This window comes from Ceratotherium simum, chromosome 21, assembly GCF_057802395.1.
Source record: "Ceratotherium simum simum isolate JZ-2026a chromosome 21, ASM5780239v1, whole genome shotgun sequence".
Classification (NCBI taxonomy): Eukaryota; Metazoa; Chordata; class Mammalia; order Perissodactyla; family Rhinocerotidae; genus Ceratotherium; species Ceratotherium simum.
In genome coordinates, this window is record NC_141920.1 from 23,439,613 (window position 1) to 23,454,447 (window position 14,835).

At 50.1% G+C, this 14,835-nt stretch overlaps 1 protein-coding gene and 1 long non-coding RNA gene across 6 annotated transcripts in view; one reads left to right on the top strand and one right to left on the bottom strand.

Moving 5' to 3' along the window:
* The window catches only part of LOC147914230 (uncharacterized), a 36,788-nt gene extending 23,258 nt beyond the window's left edge, over positions 1 to 13,530 (top strand). For 4 of the 5 annotated variants that reach the window (XR_015555594.1, XR_015555595.1, XR_015555598.1 and 1 more), the window contains one exon: positions 364 to 5,609. This is a non-coding gene — a long non-coding RNA (uncharacterized LOC147914230). Of the gene's footprint in view, positions 1 to 363; positions 5,610 to 12,491 lie in introns of those variants that run through there. The other variant, XR_015555597.1, reaches the window with a different exon arrangement.
* Positions 8,593 to 13,709, bottom strand: MYL9 (myosin light chain 9). The gene is made up of 3 exons (XM_004430440.3): positions 13,526 to 13,709; positions 10,548 to 10,709; positions 8,593 to 9,349 (listed from the first exon to the last, which is right to left on the bottom strand). Exons 1-3 carry the CDS (start codon positions 13,707 to 13,709, stop codon positions 9,177 to 9,179), a joined length of 519 nt encoding a protein of 172 aa, XP_004430497.1. The 3' UTR covers positions 8,593 to 9,176.
* Between the last annotated feature and the right edge of the window lie 1,126 nt (positions 13,710 to 14,835).

The window sequence follows — 14,835 nt, forward strand, 5'->3', positions numbered from 1 at the left end:
TTGTTGCTGAATAATATTCCAGTGCAGGGATATACCACATTTACTTATCCATTCATCAGTTGATGGACATCTAGGTTGTTCCTGTTTTTTGGCTGTTTTGAATAATGCTGCTGTGAACATTTGTGTACAAGTTTTTGTGTGGATGTAGGTTTTCATTTTCTTGGGTATATACCTAGGAGTGGAATTGCTGGGTCATGTAGTAACTCGATGTTTAATCTTTTTGAGCAACTGCCAGACTCTCTTCCAAAGCAGATGCACCAGTTTACATTTCCTCCAGCAGTGGATGAGGGTTCTAATTTCTCCACATCCTGCCTAACACTTGTTCTTTTCTTTTTCTTTTTTTTTTTTTTTTTTTTTTTACAGTTGTCCCTTGGTGTCTGCAGAGGGATTGGTTCCAGGACCCCCACGGATATCAAAATCTGCGGATGCTGAAGTCCCTTTTATAAAATGGTGTAGTATTTGCATATAACCTACACTTTTCTTCCTGTATACTTTAAATCATCTCTAGATGACTTATAATACCTAATACAATGTAAATGCTATGTAAATAGTTGTTATACTGTATTGTTTAGGGAATATGACAAGAAAACAAAGTCTGTACATGTTCAGTACAGAGGCAACCATGGTAGGCCTTTTGATCCATGGTTGGTTGAATCCATGGATGTGGAACCAATGGATACTGAGGGCTTACTGTATAGCCATCCATCTCCCTAAGGCCTGATGATGCTGAGCATCTTTGCATTTGCTTATTGGCTATTTGCATGTCTTCTTTGGAGAAATGTCTGTTCATATCCTTTGCCCATTTTTAAATTGGGTTATTTATCTTTGTATTATTGAGTTATGAGAGTTACTTATATACAGGTCTTTTATCAGATATATGATTTGCAAATATTTTCTGTTTTCACTTACTTGATGTGATTCACTCTATTCAGATTTTGTTGTTTCTTGTACTTCCCAGAAAAAAATTTCACCCATATTTTCAAATTTCTTGAGTTCTTTTTACCCTTTCAGTTACTTAATTAAACTTTATATCTAGTTAACAATTATTTATTTTAAATAATCTCTGTCAGAATAACCAGTGTGGTTTCTGTCCCGATTGAATCCTGACTGATACAAATGTGTACTCTTTTGTGTCTGGTTTTTTTGCTTGACATTATGTTTGTGAGTTTATCCGTGTTGATGCACATAGCTGTAGTTTGTTGTCATTTCTTTGTCCATTCTGTTGGTGGGCAGGTTGGGTTGTTTATAGTTTGAGGCTATTACAGTGATGCTGCTGTGAGCAGTCTTGCATCTGTGAACGTGTCCACATTTCGGTTGGGTGTGTACATACTGAGGAGTGGACATGCTGAGTCGTGGGGTAGATGTATGTTACAGTATTCAGCTTTGGTAGATACTGCCAACCAGTTTTCCAAAGTGGTTGTACCTGTTTACACTCCCCCTGTAGTGTGTGAGGGTTCTAGGTGCTCCCCGTTCTCGCCCTCACAATACTTGGTATTGAGAGGTTTCTTTCATGGTGGTTTCATTGGGGGGTGTCAGCGCCATTCGTTGAGTCCCTCCTTTCCCCACTAATCTGATACACCACCTTTGTCGTATAACAAGTCCTGTACATGTGTAGGTCTGTTCCCGGACTCTCTATTTTATTCCATTGATCAATTTGTCTATCCCTCCACCAGTATCACCATCATGTTTACTATAGCTTCATATTAAGCCTTAAAATCTAGAAGGCACATCTTCCTTTCCATAATTATCTGGCAATTCGTGGCCCTTTACTCTTTCATTATAAATTTTAGAATCATCTTAACAAAGTTTCATGAAAAACATTCTTGGAATTTTGAACAGAATTGCATTGAATCTGTAAATCACTTAAGAGGAAATTGACATCTTTGCTATCTGTAGATATGATTTATTTTCTCATTTATTTAGGTCTTTAATTTCACTTAATAAAACTTTATAATTTTACTTTAGGTCTTGTACGGGTCTTGCACAGACCTTATACATGTTTTGTTCAGTTTATTCCTAGATGCTTAATATTTTCTTATACAATTTTCAGTGTTTTTCTTTTTCCTTTTAAGTTACGTTTTCTAGCTTTTTGCTGCTGGCACCTAGGAATGCAACTGACTTTCATATATTAGTCTTTATCCATCCACTTGACTAAATTCTCTTATTCTTTCTAATTATTTGTAGATTCTTTGTAAATGGGTCATATCTGCAAATAATGGCAGTTTTATTTCTTCCTTTCCAATCCTTAGGCTTCTAATTTTTTTTCCTTGTCTCTTTGTGCTATCTGGGACTTCCAATACAATGTCGAATAAAAGTGGTGATAGTGGGCACCCTTGTCTCATTCCTGATTATAAAGGGTATGCCTTTACTTTTTGCCTCTTTAAGATGCTATTTGATCCAGGCTTTTTTTCCTTGGATAGTCTTAATCTGGTTAAGGATATTCCCCTCTATTCTAATTTACTAAGAATTTTTGTCATGAATAGGAGTTGATAGATATCTTGTGTGTGTGTGAGGAAGATTAGCCCTAGGTTAACATCTGTTGCCAATCCTCCTCTTTTTGCTGAGAAAGGTTGGCCCTGGGCTAACATCCGTGCCCATCTTCCTCTACTTTATTTGTGGGATGCCTGCCACAGCATGGCTTGATAAGCGGTGCATAGGTTCTCAGCCAGGAACCGAACCCACGAACCCCAGGCCACTGAAGCGGAGCACGCAAACTTAACCACTACACCACTGGGCCAGCCCCAGGAGTTGATTTTTTTAAAGTTTTTTTTCCATCTCTTGATATAATCATATGTGTTTTTCTTCTCTTCTAATCTGTTAATGTGATGAATTACATTCATGACCTCTCTTTTTTTATTTATTTTTTTGTGAGGAAGGTCAGCCCTGAGCTAACATCTGTTGCCAATCCTCTTCCTTTTTTTCTCGCTTTTTCTCCCCAAAGCCCCAGTAGATAGTTGTATGTCATAGCTGCACATCCCTCTAGTCGCTGTATGTGGGACGCCACCTCAGCATGGCCAGAGAAGCGGTGCCTCAGTGCGCGCCCGGGATCCAAACCCCGGCCACCAGTAGCGGAGTGTGTGCACCCAACCGCTACGCCACGGGGCCGGCCCCTCATGACTTTTCCAGTATTAAACCGTCCTTGAATACCTGGGATAACTAGGTCATTGTTTATTACCTTTTTTTAATACAGTTAGATTTGGTTTGCTAATATTTTGTATAAGAGTTTTGCATCTATAGTCATGGGTGAGACTGACCTGTTCTTTTCTTTTCTGATAATATTTTTGTCTACTTCTGGTATCATAGTTATGCTAGAACAGTATATATAAAATCAGGATGATCTGTTCCTTGAAAGTTTGGTGGAACTTTTTTTTTTATAGGTATACCTATAAAATTATCTGGGCCCAGTGTTGTCTTTGTGGGAAGATTTTTAACCACTGCTTTAATTCCGTCAATACTTAGAAGAAAACTCAGGCTTTCTTCTTTTTTCCTATCTTTAAATGTTTTATTATCCCTTTTATTTCTTTCTGAGCCACTTCTAAGGCTCTATTATTCTAGGAATTTATTCATTTTGTTTAAGTTTTCAAAATTGTTGGCATATAGTTGTTAATAATGTGAATAAATTCTTGGTCTTAGTTCATTAATTCTTCTCCACCCTGGCACAGTTCTTTTTCAAGTACTGTCTCCTTCACAGTTACAAGAGGAATGCTTAGGAGTTTGGGTGGTCTCCAACCCTTGAGCTCTGGATAAGTGGTGGGGGCAAAAAGGCATAGACTTACAACCCTGCTACAACCCTGCCTCTGCTTTGGGCTGCTCTTTCTCTCTCCTCCTCTTTACACAGCGCCACGTCATCCATTGGGGCCCAAACATGGCCCCAGGGGAGTCTTTGTTTTGGGATGGTGTTGACGTTTCCTTAACCTCCCTCTGGCTTCCCCTGAGTCTCTGGATTGATGAGGCGGGAGCCACAGCTCAGGCTTTCTTCTTCTTGTTGGCAGCTAGAGGCCCTTTAGCTGTGATCTCAGGCTTCTGCACTAGTGGTTTCCTCTGCCTGAGGGAACCTGGCCTGATTTATGCCTCACTTCACACCTTCTCCTGGATCCTGCCTCATCCCCCTTCCTCAGGGCATCCCTGAGTCCCTGTGTGACCCCGTGACACTCAGCTCCTACTCAGTGCTCTATGGTTTCTGGACAGTCTCCCATGATGCTGTGAGCTCCTTTAGCATGAGAACTGTGATTTGTCCATTTTGAAAGCCCCAGTGCTTATTATGTGCCTGGCACATAGTAGGTGCTCTACATATGTAAAAATAACCTAATCAACACCCATGTTCATAGCATCATCATTCACAATAGCTGAAAGGTGGAAACAACCCAAGCATCCATGGACAGAGGAATGGATAAGCAAAATGTGGTATATACATACAGTGGAATATTATTCAGCTTTAAACAGGAAGGACATTCTCACACATGCTTCAACATTGGATGATCCTTGAGGACATTATGCTAAGTGAAATAAGCCAGCTGCAAAAGGACAAATACTGTATGATTACACTTAAATGAGGTCCCTAGAGTAGTAAAATTCATAGAGACAGAAAGTAGAATAGTGGTAGCCAGAGCCTGAAGGGAGGAGGAATGGGGAGTTATTGTTTAATGGGAACAGAGTTTCAGGTGGGGAAGACGAAAAAGTTCTGGAGATGGATGGTGGTGATGGTTGCATAACAATGTGAATACTTAATGCCACTGAACTGTACACTTAAAAATGGTTGAGATGGTAATTTTTATGTTATGTGTATGTTGACACAGATAATCCACAATCATTCTATAAATCAAAATTGGGGTGAGGGGCCGGCCCCGTGGCATAGCGGTTAAGTGTGCGAGCTCCGCTGCTGGCGGCCCGGGTTTGGATCCTGGGCATGCACCGACGCACCACTTGGCAGGCCATGCTGTGGCAGCGTCCCACATAAAGTGGAGGAAGATGGGCACGGATGTTAGCTCAGGGCCGGTCTTCCTCAGCAAAAAAAAGAGGAGGATTGGCATGGATGTTGGCTTAGGGCTGATCTTCGTCTCACACACAAACACTAAATAAATAAATAAATATAAACTTAAAAAAAAAAAAATTGGGGTGAGTTTATTATGAGCCAGGTCTGAGGACTAGCCTGGGGCCTTCCTTCCCCAAGGAAGGAAGGGCACCAAAGAAGTGGGGTGTACAGAGTGGTTATATACCATCTTGGAACAGAGCATACATTACAGATGATAGGAATATCTCTTTTACTACTGTCATGAGATGCTTAGCTGGCACAGCAGGTCGGTGGTCAGCAGGTCAGTGGTCACAAGGTGAGCACAGCAGGTCGGTAATTAATCCTCAGTTTCCAGGAAGAAATGCTTATCCTTAAAGAAATGCCGACATGGGGGAAGGTTACGTCCCTATCTTTAAAGGCATCAATCTTGTCTTTGGGACATTGTAAATGTTTAAAGCAGATGTACAGTGCATGCTCAACAGGCCACATCAGGCCCTTTTAGAAAAACAAGGTCAGGCCGAATTAGTTATTTTTTTGTGAGGAAGCTCGGCCCTGTGCTAACATCTGCCAATCCTCTTCTTTTTTTTGCCGAGGAAGACTGGCCTTGGGCTAACATCCATGCCCATCTTCCTCCACTTTATATGGGACGCCACCACAGCATGGCTTGACAAGCGGTGCGTCGGTGTGCGCCCAGGATCCCACCCGGTGAACGCCAGGCCGCCGCAGTGGAGCGCACGCACTTAACCGCTTGTGCCGCCGGGCCGGCCCCCAAATTAGTTTTAAACCAAATAACTTTCTCATACACACCAATATATCCTATTGCTTTTCATTTATTCATTATGTATTTTACCACAATTAAAAATTTTAAAAATTAAGAAAAAACTAACCAAAAAATAAATGTAATACTATCATGTGAGTTGTCTAAGGTCACACAACTTTTTCCAGATAGAACTATTGTTCCTGGGAATATAATTGTCAAAAACCCAGGCACTTTCGTCAAAGATCTAAGTATAAAAATTAAAACTAGAAAAATATAGAATATTTTAATGATTTTACAATGATATTGAGCACTTAAAATATGCTTCTTGGGGCTGGCCCTGTGGCCTGGTGGTTGAATTTGGCCCATTCCACTTCGGTGGCCTGGGTTCGCAGGTTCAGATCCCAGGCACGGACCTATATTACATGTCAGCAATGCTGTGGTGGCGACCCACGTACAAAGTAGAGGAAGATTGGCACAGGTGTTAGCTCAGGGTGAATCTTCCTCACCAAAGGAGAAAAAAATGCTTCTTAAGTGTTTGTATTTCTTCTGAGATTCCCTTTTCATATTTTTTTTTTTTTTAATAATTTTATTTATTTATTTATTTTTTCCCCCAAAGCCCCAGTAGACAGTTGTATGTCATAGCTGCACATCCTTCTAGTTGCTATATGTGGGACGCGGCCTCAGCATGGCCGGAGAAGCGGTGTGTTGGTGCGCGCCTGGGATCTGAACCCGGGCCGCCAGCAGCGGAGCGCACGCACTTAACCACTAAGCCACGGGGCCAGCCTCCCTTTTCATATTATTTGCCCATTTTTTCCTACTGAGTTGTCTTTTTCTTATTGAATTGCTAAAGCTCTTTATAGGTTAGTGTTGTTAACTCTTTTTTTGTTAAACATGCTACAAGTGTTTTCTCCTGATCTGCATTTGGTTTTAACTTTGCTTATGGTTTCCTTAGCCCTACAGAAGTGTTTAGTCTTCATGCATTTAAATCCACCAGACTTTTCCTTTGTGGCTTCTGAACTTTCTGCCAGACTTTGAAAGTTCTGAGGGTGCTTCACTGTTACCTCTAAATGTTGCCTGTGAGAAATAAAACAGCAGCCCATGCTGCTGCTGCTTTTCTGAAAACCTGCTAAGATCTTAATCAGTTAGTTCATGAGTGACAGACTGCCCTCTTGCTGGCTCCTGAGTATGCCACATGTGGTCCTGCTCCCAGACTTGTTGAGGCTGTGTCCATGCCCTGCAGCACCCTTTCCCCCTTAGCTCCGCTCCTGCAGAGTCCTCCGGGCCTGCGGTCCTGCCCTTCCATACACAGAACACTTCCCTTCCCGTCCCCTGGGTCCCGTCAGCCCCAGGCCAGCTCTGAAACCAGTGAGGCTGGACTGGTTCTGTCCTCCCCCCAGGTGTGAATCCTCCCATCTCTCTGGGGTGGAGAGGGAGTAGGCTTGTGCAGGATTGCAAACTAGGGTTGGAGACAAGAGGTTTGTTCCTGACCACAGGTCCCTGCCTTCCTCCAGGAAGGCCTTTGGTGCTGCAGTGGCTCTGCAGAGGGACCTGTGACCCTGTGTCGGTCATGCATGGCCAGTGCTCTAGGAGTCCCAGGAGGACACCCAGAGCTGCCACACTCCCTGGGCCCTCCCTTGGCTGCAGTGAGTGGGTGGCCGGGCTCAGTGTGGGGCTGGGCTGAGGGTAACTCAGGGCCGGCAGTCTGGGGCCAGAGTTGAGGGTGTAGTCAGGACCGAGTCTGGGGCAGTATTTGGGCCTGGCTCCATCTGGAGTTGAGATCAGGGACTCGTGGAGCTCAATTTGGAAGTAAGAGGAGGGGTTTCATGGGGTCTGACCAGGGCCTGGCTGGAGCGGCCTGGTGCTGGGGTCGGGGCAGGGACCCGTGGGAGGTTAGGGCCTCCTGGGCCAGTGCAGGGTCCCCTCAGTGCTCAGCACTCCCTTGGCTCTGATCTCGGACATTTGTGTGCAGTGGCTGGCTTTAGGGAAGGCAGTAGGACCGAGCCGGGCCCAGCACCTGCTCTCTGAACTTTGCTTGGGGTCAGGTGGGATGTGTCTAGTCCTGGCCTGAGCCCAGTGGAGGATCCAGAGGCCGGGGTCCAGCCTTCCCCCTGCCCCAGACCCACTGGGTGACCTCAGGCAGTCCCTGCCCCTCTTGACTCTCTGTTCATTCAGCCAATATTTCTGCTTCTCTTATGGCCCAGGTACTGTTGTCAGTGTCCCCTTCATTCAAATGCAGCAGGGATCCCAGCCCTGCCCACCTCAGTGTACACATGGGATGTAAAAAGCTGTGGCCCGCTGTGCTGCTGTCATGTGGCCAAACTCACCCTCTAGCTGTGGAGGGCGCAGCCCAGAGCACACCTGGTGGCTGCCTGGAGCTGACCTCAGGGAATCCATTAAACCCATTCATTCCCACCTCCACCTATGAGCTACTGGGATGCCCCCTCCTCACTGTTCCCAAAACCTCCCTGTTCTTCCAGGACCACCTGGCTTTCCAGCATTGAGGTGACCCTGGAGATCCAGGCTGTAGTCCTGAAGGCCGCGCGACCTTGTCCCCTGCCCCAAGAGGCCTAGAACTCCCCACTGGGATTTGCTGTGGTGATTCCCATGGATCCCCTACTCTGCCCTCTCCCTCCTAGGAGGGCCATTTCCCTCAGTACCTCTGTCCTCCCCACTGCTGGACTGGTCTCAGCTGAGCCCTCCCCTGAGTGGGGAGTGCGGGAGGATCAGGGCAGCCACTGGGGATGGGAGGAGAGGTTGGGAGGGAGTTTAGGGCCAAGGGGCTCCCTTATTTCACCCCAGCCACAGACACACAGACCCAAAGCAGTGCTCAGCCTTCTATTAGAGGTTCTGCCTCCCTACACGCGTCTTCTGGAGCACACTCCTGGTGGGGTGGGGTGTTCTGGTGGCTGGGCAGGGTGTAGGGGAGGGGACTTGGCATCCTGTCCTCTGAGAAGAGACTTTGGCAAGGTTCGTGTGTTTGTGGCAGTGGCCGGGAAATGGGTTTCATGCCCTGCATGGGAGTGCAGGTGAAGTGGTGTCTCAGAGCAGGACACAGGGCCCTTCCTGTGGGGAGCAGCCTGGTAATGGGCAGGCAACAGCTGAGGCCTGGGCTCTCTTGAGGGGCCTTCCCTTGGTGCCTCCAGGTCCAGCTCTCTGACCCAGCTCCCTAGAAGATGGTCGTTTCTTGCAGGGTCACCTGCGTTACATTGGCTGTGTGCCCCTTGCCTGGCACTGTGCTCGCTAGGCCTGTTTCCTCCACTGGGAGCTGGGCTCCTAACCCCTTAGAGGGAGGATCCCCTGAGAGGGTCCTGTGGGGTCGTGGGCTGGAGCTGGCGCAGACGGTGTGTGTGGGGAGCAGGTGACTGGACTGGGACAGGGGCCTGGGCGTGGGGGTGCTGGGGTGGCCTAGTCGTCTTTGTCCTTGGCGCCATGTTTGAGGATGCGGGTGAACTCCACATAGTTGAAGTTGCCTTTCTTATCAATAGGCGCCTCGCGGTACATCTCGTCCACCTCCTCATCTGTGAAGCGGTCGCCCATGGTGGTGAGCAGCTCCCGAAGGTGGTCCTCGTGGATGAAACCTGGGGGCAGGGCCAGGGTCCTCATATGAGACAGGGACTTGGGCTGGGACACCCCACACCCCCTGCCCCTCGGCCCCCCACGTCCTTGCAGACCTTGTAGTGGGGGAGGGACCAGGAAAAGACAGCTGTAGTCTCTGGTCAGTTCAAGCCTGCCAGGGCCCCAGAGGGAAGAATTCTACAGTGGGACAGTCTGCAAGGTGATTCATTTTTTTTTTTTTTTTTTGGTGAGGAAAATCAGCCCTGAGCTAACATCCATGCTAATCCTCCTCTTTTTGCTGAGGAAGACTGGCTCTGAGCTAACATCTATTGCCGATCCTCCTCCTTTTTTCTCCCCAAAGCCCCAGTAGATAGTTGTATGTCATAGTTGCACATACTTCTAGTTGCTGTATGTGGGATGCGGCCTCAGCATAGCTGGAGAAGCGGTGTGTCGGTGCGTGCCCGGGATCCGAACCCGGGCTGCCAGTAGCGGAGTGCGCGCACTTAACCGCTAAGCCATGGGGCCGGCCCTGCAAGGTGATTCTGTGTGGAACTGGGGGCTGGGAGTAGGGGAGTGCTGGGTATGTCCTGCTTTAAGAGCATGAGCCCTGGCGTTCTACTGCCTGAGTTTGAATGCTGATCCCCCTTCTTCCTAAGCTGTGTGACCCTGGGCAAGTTACTTAACCTCTCTGTGTCTGTTTGATCTGGAAAACAGGGATGCAAATATGTCAACCTGGAAGGGACTGTGAAGGTAGTCAGGAAAATGTTCTGAACATACCTAGGCCTGTGGCCCCTGAGAAACTACTACTGCCATTATCACTCTGGTCTGTCCCTGGGAAAAGCTAGCTGTGGGACAGGAAGTCCTTTGGAAGATTTGAGGATGGGGACTGGTTTCTGTACCTTGTTGGCCAGAAGGGCCTGAAATGGTCTGGTTTCTGGAAAGATCTAAAGCAGAGGCAGAGTGTGTAGGGTCAACAGGTGAACTGAAGAAGTGGGAAGCCTTGGAGGACGTGGGCTGTTTCGGTCTAGCATTTGGGGGAGAGAACAAGGCAGCAGCATGGCTTTTATAGTTTTGGCGACAGAAACCAGCACGTGGGTGATTTCTGTTCTGGCCTTTGGGGCAGGGGCCCTGAAGGCCCAGCCCTGCTTGCCTACATGGGAGCACCGTGGGTGAGGGGCTCGGCCCCCACCTCATCCAGGCCTCCATCTGGAGGCTGCCCACCTGTGGCCTCCTCGTCGAAGCAGGCGAAGGCGTTGCGGATCACGTCCTCGGGGTCCGTACCGTTCAGCTTCTCCCCAAACATGGTGAGGAACATGGTGAAGTTGATGGGCCCTGGGGCCTCGCTCATCATGCCCTCCAGGTACTCGTCCGTGGGGTTCTTCCCTGTGGTGAGTGGGGCGTTTGTGCTGCTGTCACTGTCTGTCCCTTCCCGTCTCCCTGTCCTCTCCCCTCCTGGCCCACGGTGAGGCCCACAGACAGGAGGTGGTCACTTTGTAAACTGTAAAGCATCTTGCCGGGGCAGCCGGCTTCCTGACCGCCCCCTCCTGCGGGCTCTCTTGGCTGCCCTGAGCAGGTTCCTCCGCTGGTCTGCATGCCTGCCACCAGTCGTGCTCTCTCAAGAGGAAGAGCCACCGTCTGCCGCCCGCTCACTCTGCCGGGTGCTCCACGTGCCTTACTGCGTTCAACGGTCACCCCTGTGTGCCTTTTTACCCCCACTTCACAGGTGTGGGACCTGAGGCACACAGCTGAGGAGACTCGTCAAGGTCACACAGGGAGTAAGGAGTGGAGCCAGGCAGCCAGACCCCAGGTTCCAGGCAGTTTAGAAAGTGGTTAAACCAGTGAGCTTTGGTGTCACACAGGCTCGGGTCTGAATCCCAGCTCTGTGCCTCAGTTTCCCCTGCCTCTTAGGAGAATTGTGAAGAGGAAGAAGGCAGTGGTTGTAAAATGCACATAGCAACGATTGGCACAGCCCTGTGGACCCTGGAATCAACTGCTGGGTTCAAATCCCAGCTCTACCACTTAGTAGCTGTGGGGCAAATTACTTAATCTCTCTGAGCCTCTGTTTCCTCATTTGTAAAGTGGGAATGATAATCACGTCTACCCAATAGGATTGCCTTGAGATTTAAGATGATGCCGGCAGAGCCGCTGCTTCTTTTTTTTTTTTTTTGTGAGGAAGATCAGCCCTGAGCTAACATCCATGCTAATCCTCCTCTTTTTGCTGAGGAAGACCTGAGCTAACATCCATCGCCAGTCCTCCTCCTTTTTTTCCCTTTTTCTCCCCAAAGCCCCAGTAGATAGTTGTATGTCACAGCTGCACATCCTTCTAGTTGCTGTATGTGGGATGCGGCCTCAGCATGGCTGGAGAAGCGGTGCGTGGGTGCGCGCCCGGGATCCAAACCCTGGCCGCCAGTAGCAGAGCGCGCGCACTCAACCGCTAAGCCACGGGGCCGGCCCGAGCTGCTGCTGCTTCTTATTTTTGCTGAGGAAGATTGGCCCTGAGCTAACATCTGTGCCCATCTTCCTCTATTTTATTATGTATGTGGGTCGCCGCCACAGTGTGGCCATGGACTAGTGGTGTAGGTCTGGTCCCAGGAACTGAACCTGGGCCACCAAAGTGGAGTGTGCCGACTTAACCACTAGGCCACAGGGCCGGCCCCTTGTTGTTGTAATTATTATTTGCTGCTCTTGTTTTTTTTTTTTTTTTTCCTTTTTTTTGTGAGGAAGATCAGCCCTGAGCTAACATCCATGCCAATTCTCCTCTTTTTGCTGAGGAAGACTGGCCCTGGGCTAACATCTGTGCACATCTTCCTCCACTTTATATGGGACGCCACCACAACATGGCCTGATAAGCGGTGCATTGGTGCGCGCCCGGGATCCGAACCCGGGCTGCCAGCAGTGGAGCGCACACTTAACCGCTACGCCACAGGGCCGGCCCCTGCTCTTGTTTTTTAACCTGAATATTCTTAACCAGATGCCATGACTGATCTGTGGACCCAGTGACCTGAGCTACAGACAGGAGTGTGGGGTTTTTCTGGGTAGATGCCCAGGGCTGTCATCAGGTCTCCAGTTTAGGGCCCTGGGTTCGGGGTGCTGCATCCTAAATGGGAAGGAGTCGTCTTGTCCCTGTCTCCTCTGAGCCTCACACACCCTGCTGTGTCCCTACAGGATGGCCGAGGCCCAAGAGGAGCTGTGACATCAGGACCCACAGCCCCGCCCATCACCGGGCCTCAGTCCCCCTTTGCCGGGTGACCTCCTGGGGGAGAGAATCGTCACGTGAGTCTGGCCTGAAGCTGGGAGAGGTTTGGCGCCCAGGGTGGGGGCCAAGTCCGATGTCAGCCCTCCCACTCAGGGTTGCCGGTCCTCCCACTGGACGCCCTGGGGATGCACACACAGGCAACAGTCATTATTGCACAGGAAGGGAAACAGGCACAAAGCAGGGCCACCCAGCTGTGAGGGGCAGTGCCGGGGACTGACTCAGGCCCATCTGGCCCCCGAGCTCGGGTCTTGACCTCCAAGGCTGCCTCCCCTGCTGCCAGAGGCTCTCCCTCTCCCCCGGCCAGTGTCTGGTCTAGGTGCTCTCACCTGGATGAAGGGGGCTGAGGGTGGTTGTCTGTGGCCAGCACATGGGGAGGGATGTGGGGGCAGGGCTACAGGCTGGGGGCGGTGGTGTCTGGAGGCCTGGTCTCTGGGCCTCAGTTTCCCCATCTGAGCAATGGTGAATTGTACTGGATTCCTGAGCCCTTTCAGCCCTAAGACTCTGATTCTGGGGAAGTCAGTGGTGTCAGGCTCTGAGAGCCTGGCATGGGTGACCTCTGAAGGAGGGGAGGTGCTCTGGCCTCCCCTGTTGGCCTCAGTTTCCCCATCCGTACAATGGAAAGTCTGTGCAGTTCAAACTTTCTTTTAGTCATGGATCCCTTTCTTTAAATGAAATGGTACGGGGCAGCCCAACCCACAAATCTGCCTGAGCCACTTCTGCTCTGGAGTGAGCCTGTCTAGGTTCAAATCCAGCGCCGAACTGCTCTGTGCCTCAGTTTCCCTATCTGTTAAGTGGAGACAGTAGTGGCACCTACTCTCCAGGGTGGGGCCCACGTGTCACTATACGGGAAGTGCTCCCTGAGTGGTGAACAGCCCCACTGCCTGCTCCAGATGCGGCCCTTGCCCGGCCCACGCAGACCCCGCCCAGCCGCGTCCCTGCTCACCCATCGAGGCCAGCATGTCATGCAGGTCCTCCTTGTCAATGAAGCCATCTCGGTTCTGGTCGATCATGTTGAAGGCCTCCTTAAACTCCTGGATCTGGGACTGGTCAAACATCGCGAAGACATTGGATGTGGCCCGCTGTGGCCGCTTCTTGGTGGTCTTGGCCTTGGCCCGCTTGCTGGACATCTTGGCTTCAGGTAGGTGGGGCTTCCCTGCAGGAAGTGAGTGTCAGGGGGAGAGCCTAGGACCCTGGGCCAGGGAAGCCGCCTGCCTTCCCCAGACTGGCTGTCAGTGCCTGGGCCTGGCATTCAGGGCCTCCCACAGGCTTGGGGCTCCTGCCACTGGGCTCATCACAAAAGCAGACAAGCGTGGGCTCTGTGTGATCTTAAACAACTTCCTCTACCTCTCTGAGTGAGTTTCTTCAGGTGGGAATGGGGACATGAGGAATGCCCAGCAGTAGAGATTAACTGACTTGGTGCCTGAGAAGCCCCTGGAATGGTGCCGGGCACAGAGTAAGCTATTTTTGCTGTGACTGTTTGGGTAAGACACTCAGGATTGGGTTTGGTGCCAACCGTTTCCATGCTTTATCTCCTGTAATCCTTAATAGCATTTACACCTTCCATCTCTCTCTCCAAGTGACAAGGTGGGTGGAGATGTGGGAGGCTGTGAGGCTCCGCGCACCCCCCTCCTCCCAGCAGGAAGGAGCTGCATCAGCGGCCCTGCATTCCTGACATTCTTCTCCTCTCTCCTCCTCCTCCCCATCCCTCCAGGCTCCCTGCTCTGGAGGTTCTGGAAGGCGTGCTCTGGGCAGTCTCCCCTCCCCCGGCCTGCCCACACTTGACCAGCCCCTCAGGTGGGTGATGGACCTGATTTGGGCCCTCCTCCTGTTCTCAGTCCTCAGTCTGATGGGGCGTGAGGCTCCTGCAGGCTGAGAAGCCCAGCTTCTTGTCACCCTTGCTTAGACCTGGCCTCCTGGCCTCCAGCCAGTCTCTCCCACCCCATACTGCTCCAGACCTGCACCTGTCACCTCTCCTTGAAGCCCTCGAAGGTTCCTGCCATCCCCTGGAGCAAGTCTGGGCCCCTCGGCATGGCATTCAAGGCTGTGAACCCCTCCTGCCCTTTTCTCTGACTGACCATGGCACCCCTCAGTGTGTCCCTCCTGCCATCTGTGATCCTGCCAAGCTGGACCTCTGGCCGTTCTCCAGACATGCTCAGACTTTCCTTCATCCTCCCTCCCCGTGGAACGCCCTTCCTTCTCCAGCCCAATTCTCGAGACACCCCCTTGGGGAGCAGATCCCACACCCTTGCTTTG

Bases quoted from the DNA above. Each gene is read 5' to 3' on its own strand.
- MYL9 (XM_004430440.3), bottom strand. From the start codon at position 13,709: ATGTCCAGCAAGCGGGCCAAGGCCAAGACCACCAAGAAGCGGCCACAG. The intron at 10,710-13,525 runs GTGAGCAGGGAC...CACTCACCACAG, and splicing joins TGACATGCTGGCCTCGATGG to GGAAGAACCCCACGGACGAG. The intron at 9,350-10,547 runs GTGGGCAGCCTC...CCCTGCCCCCAG, and splicing joins CTTCGACGAGGAGGCCACAG to GTTTCATCCACGAGGACCAC.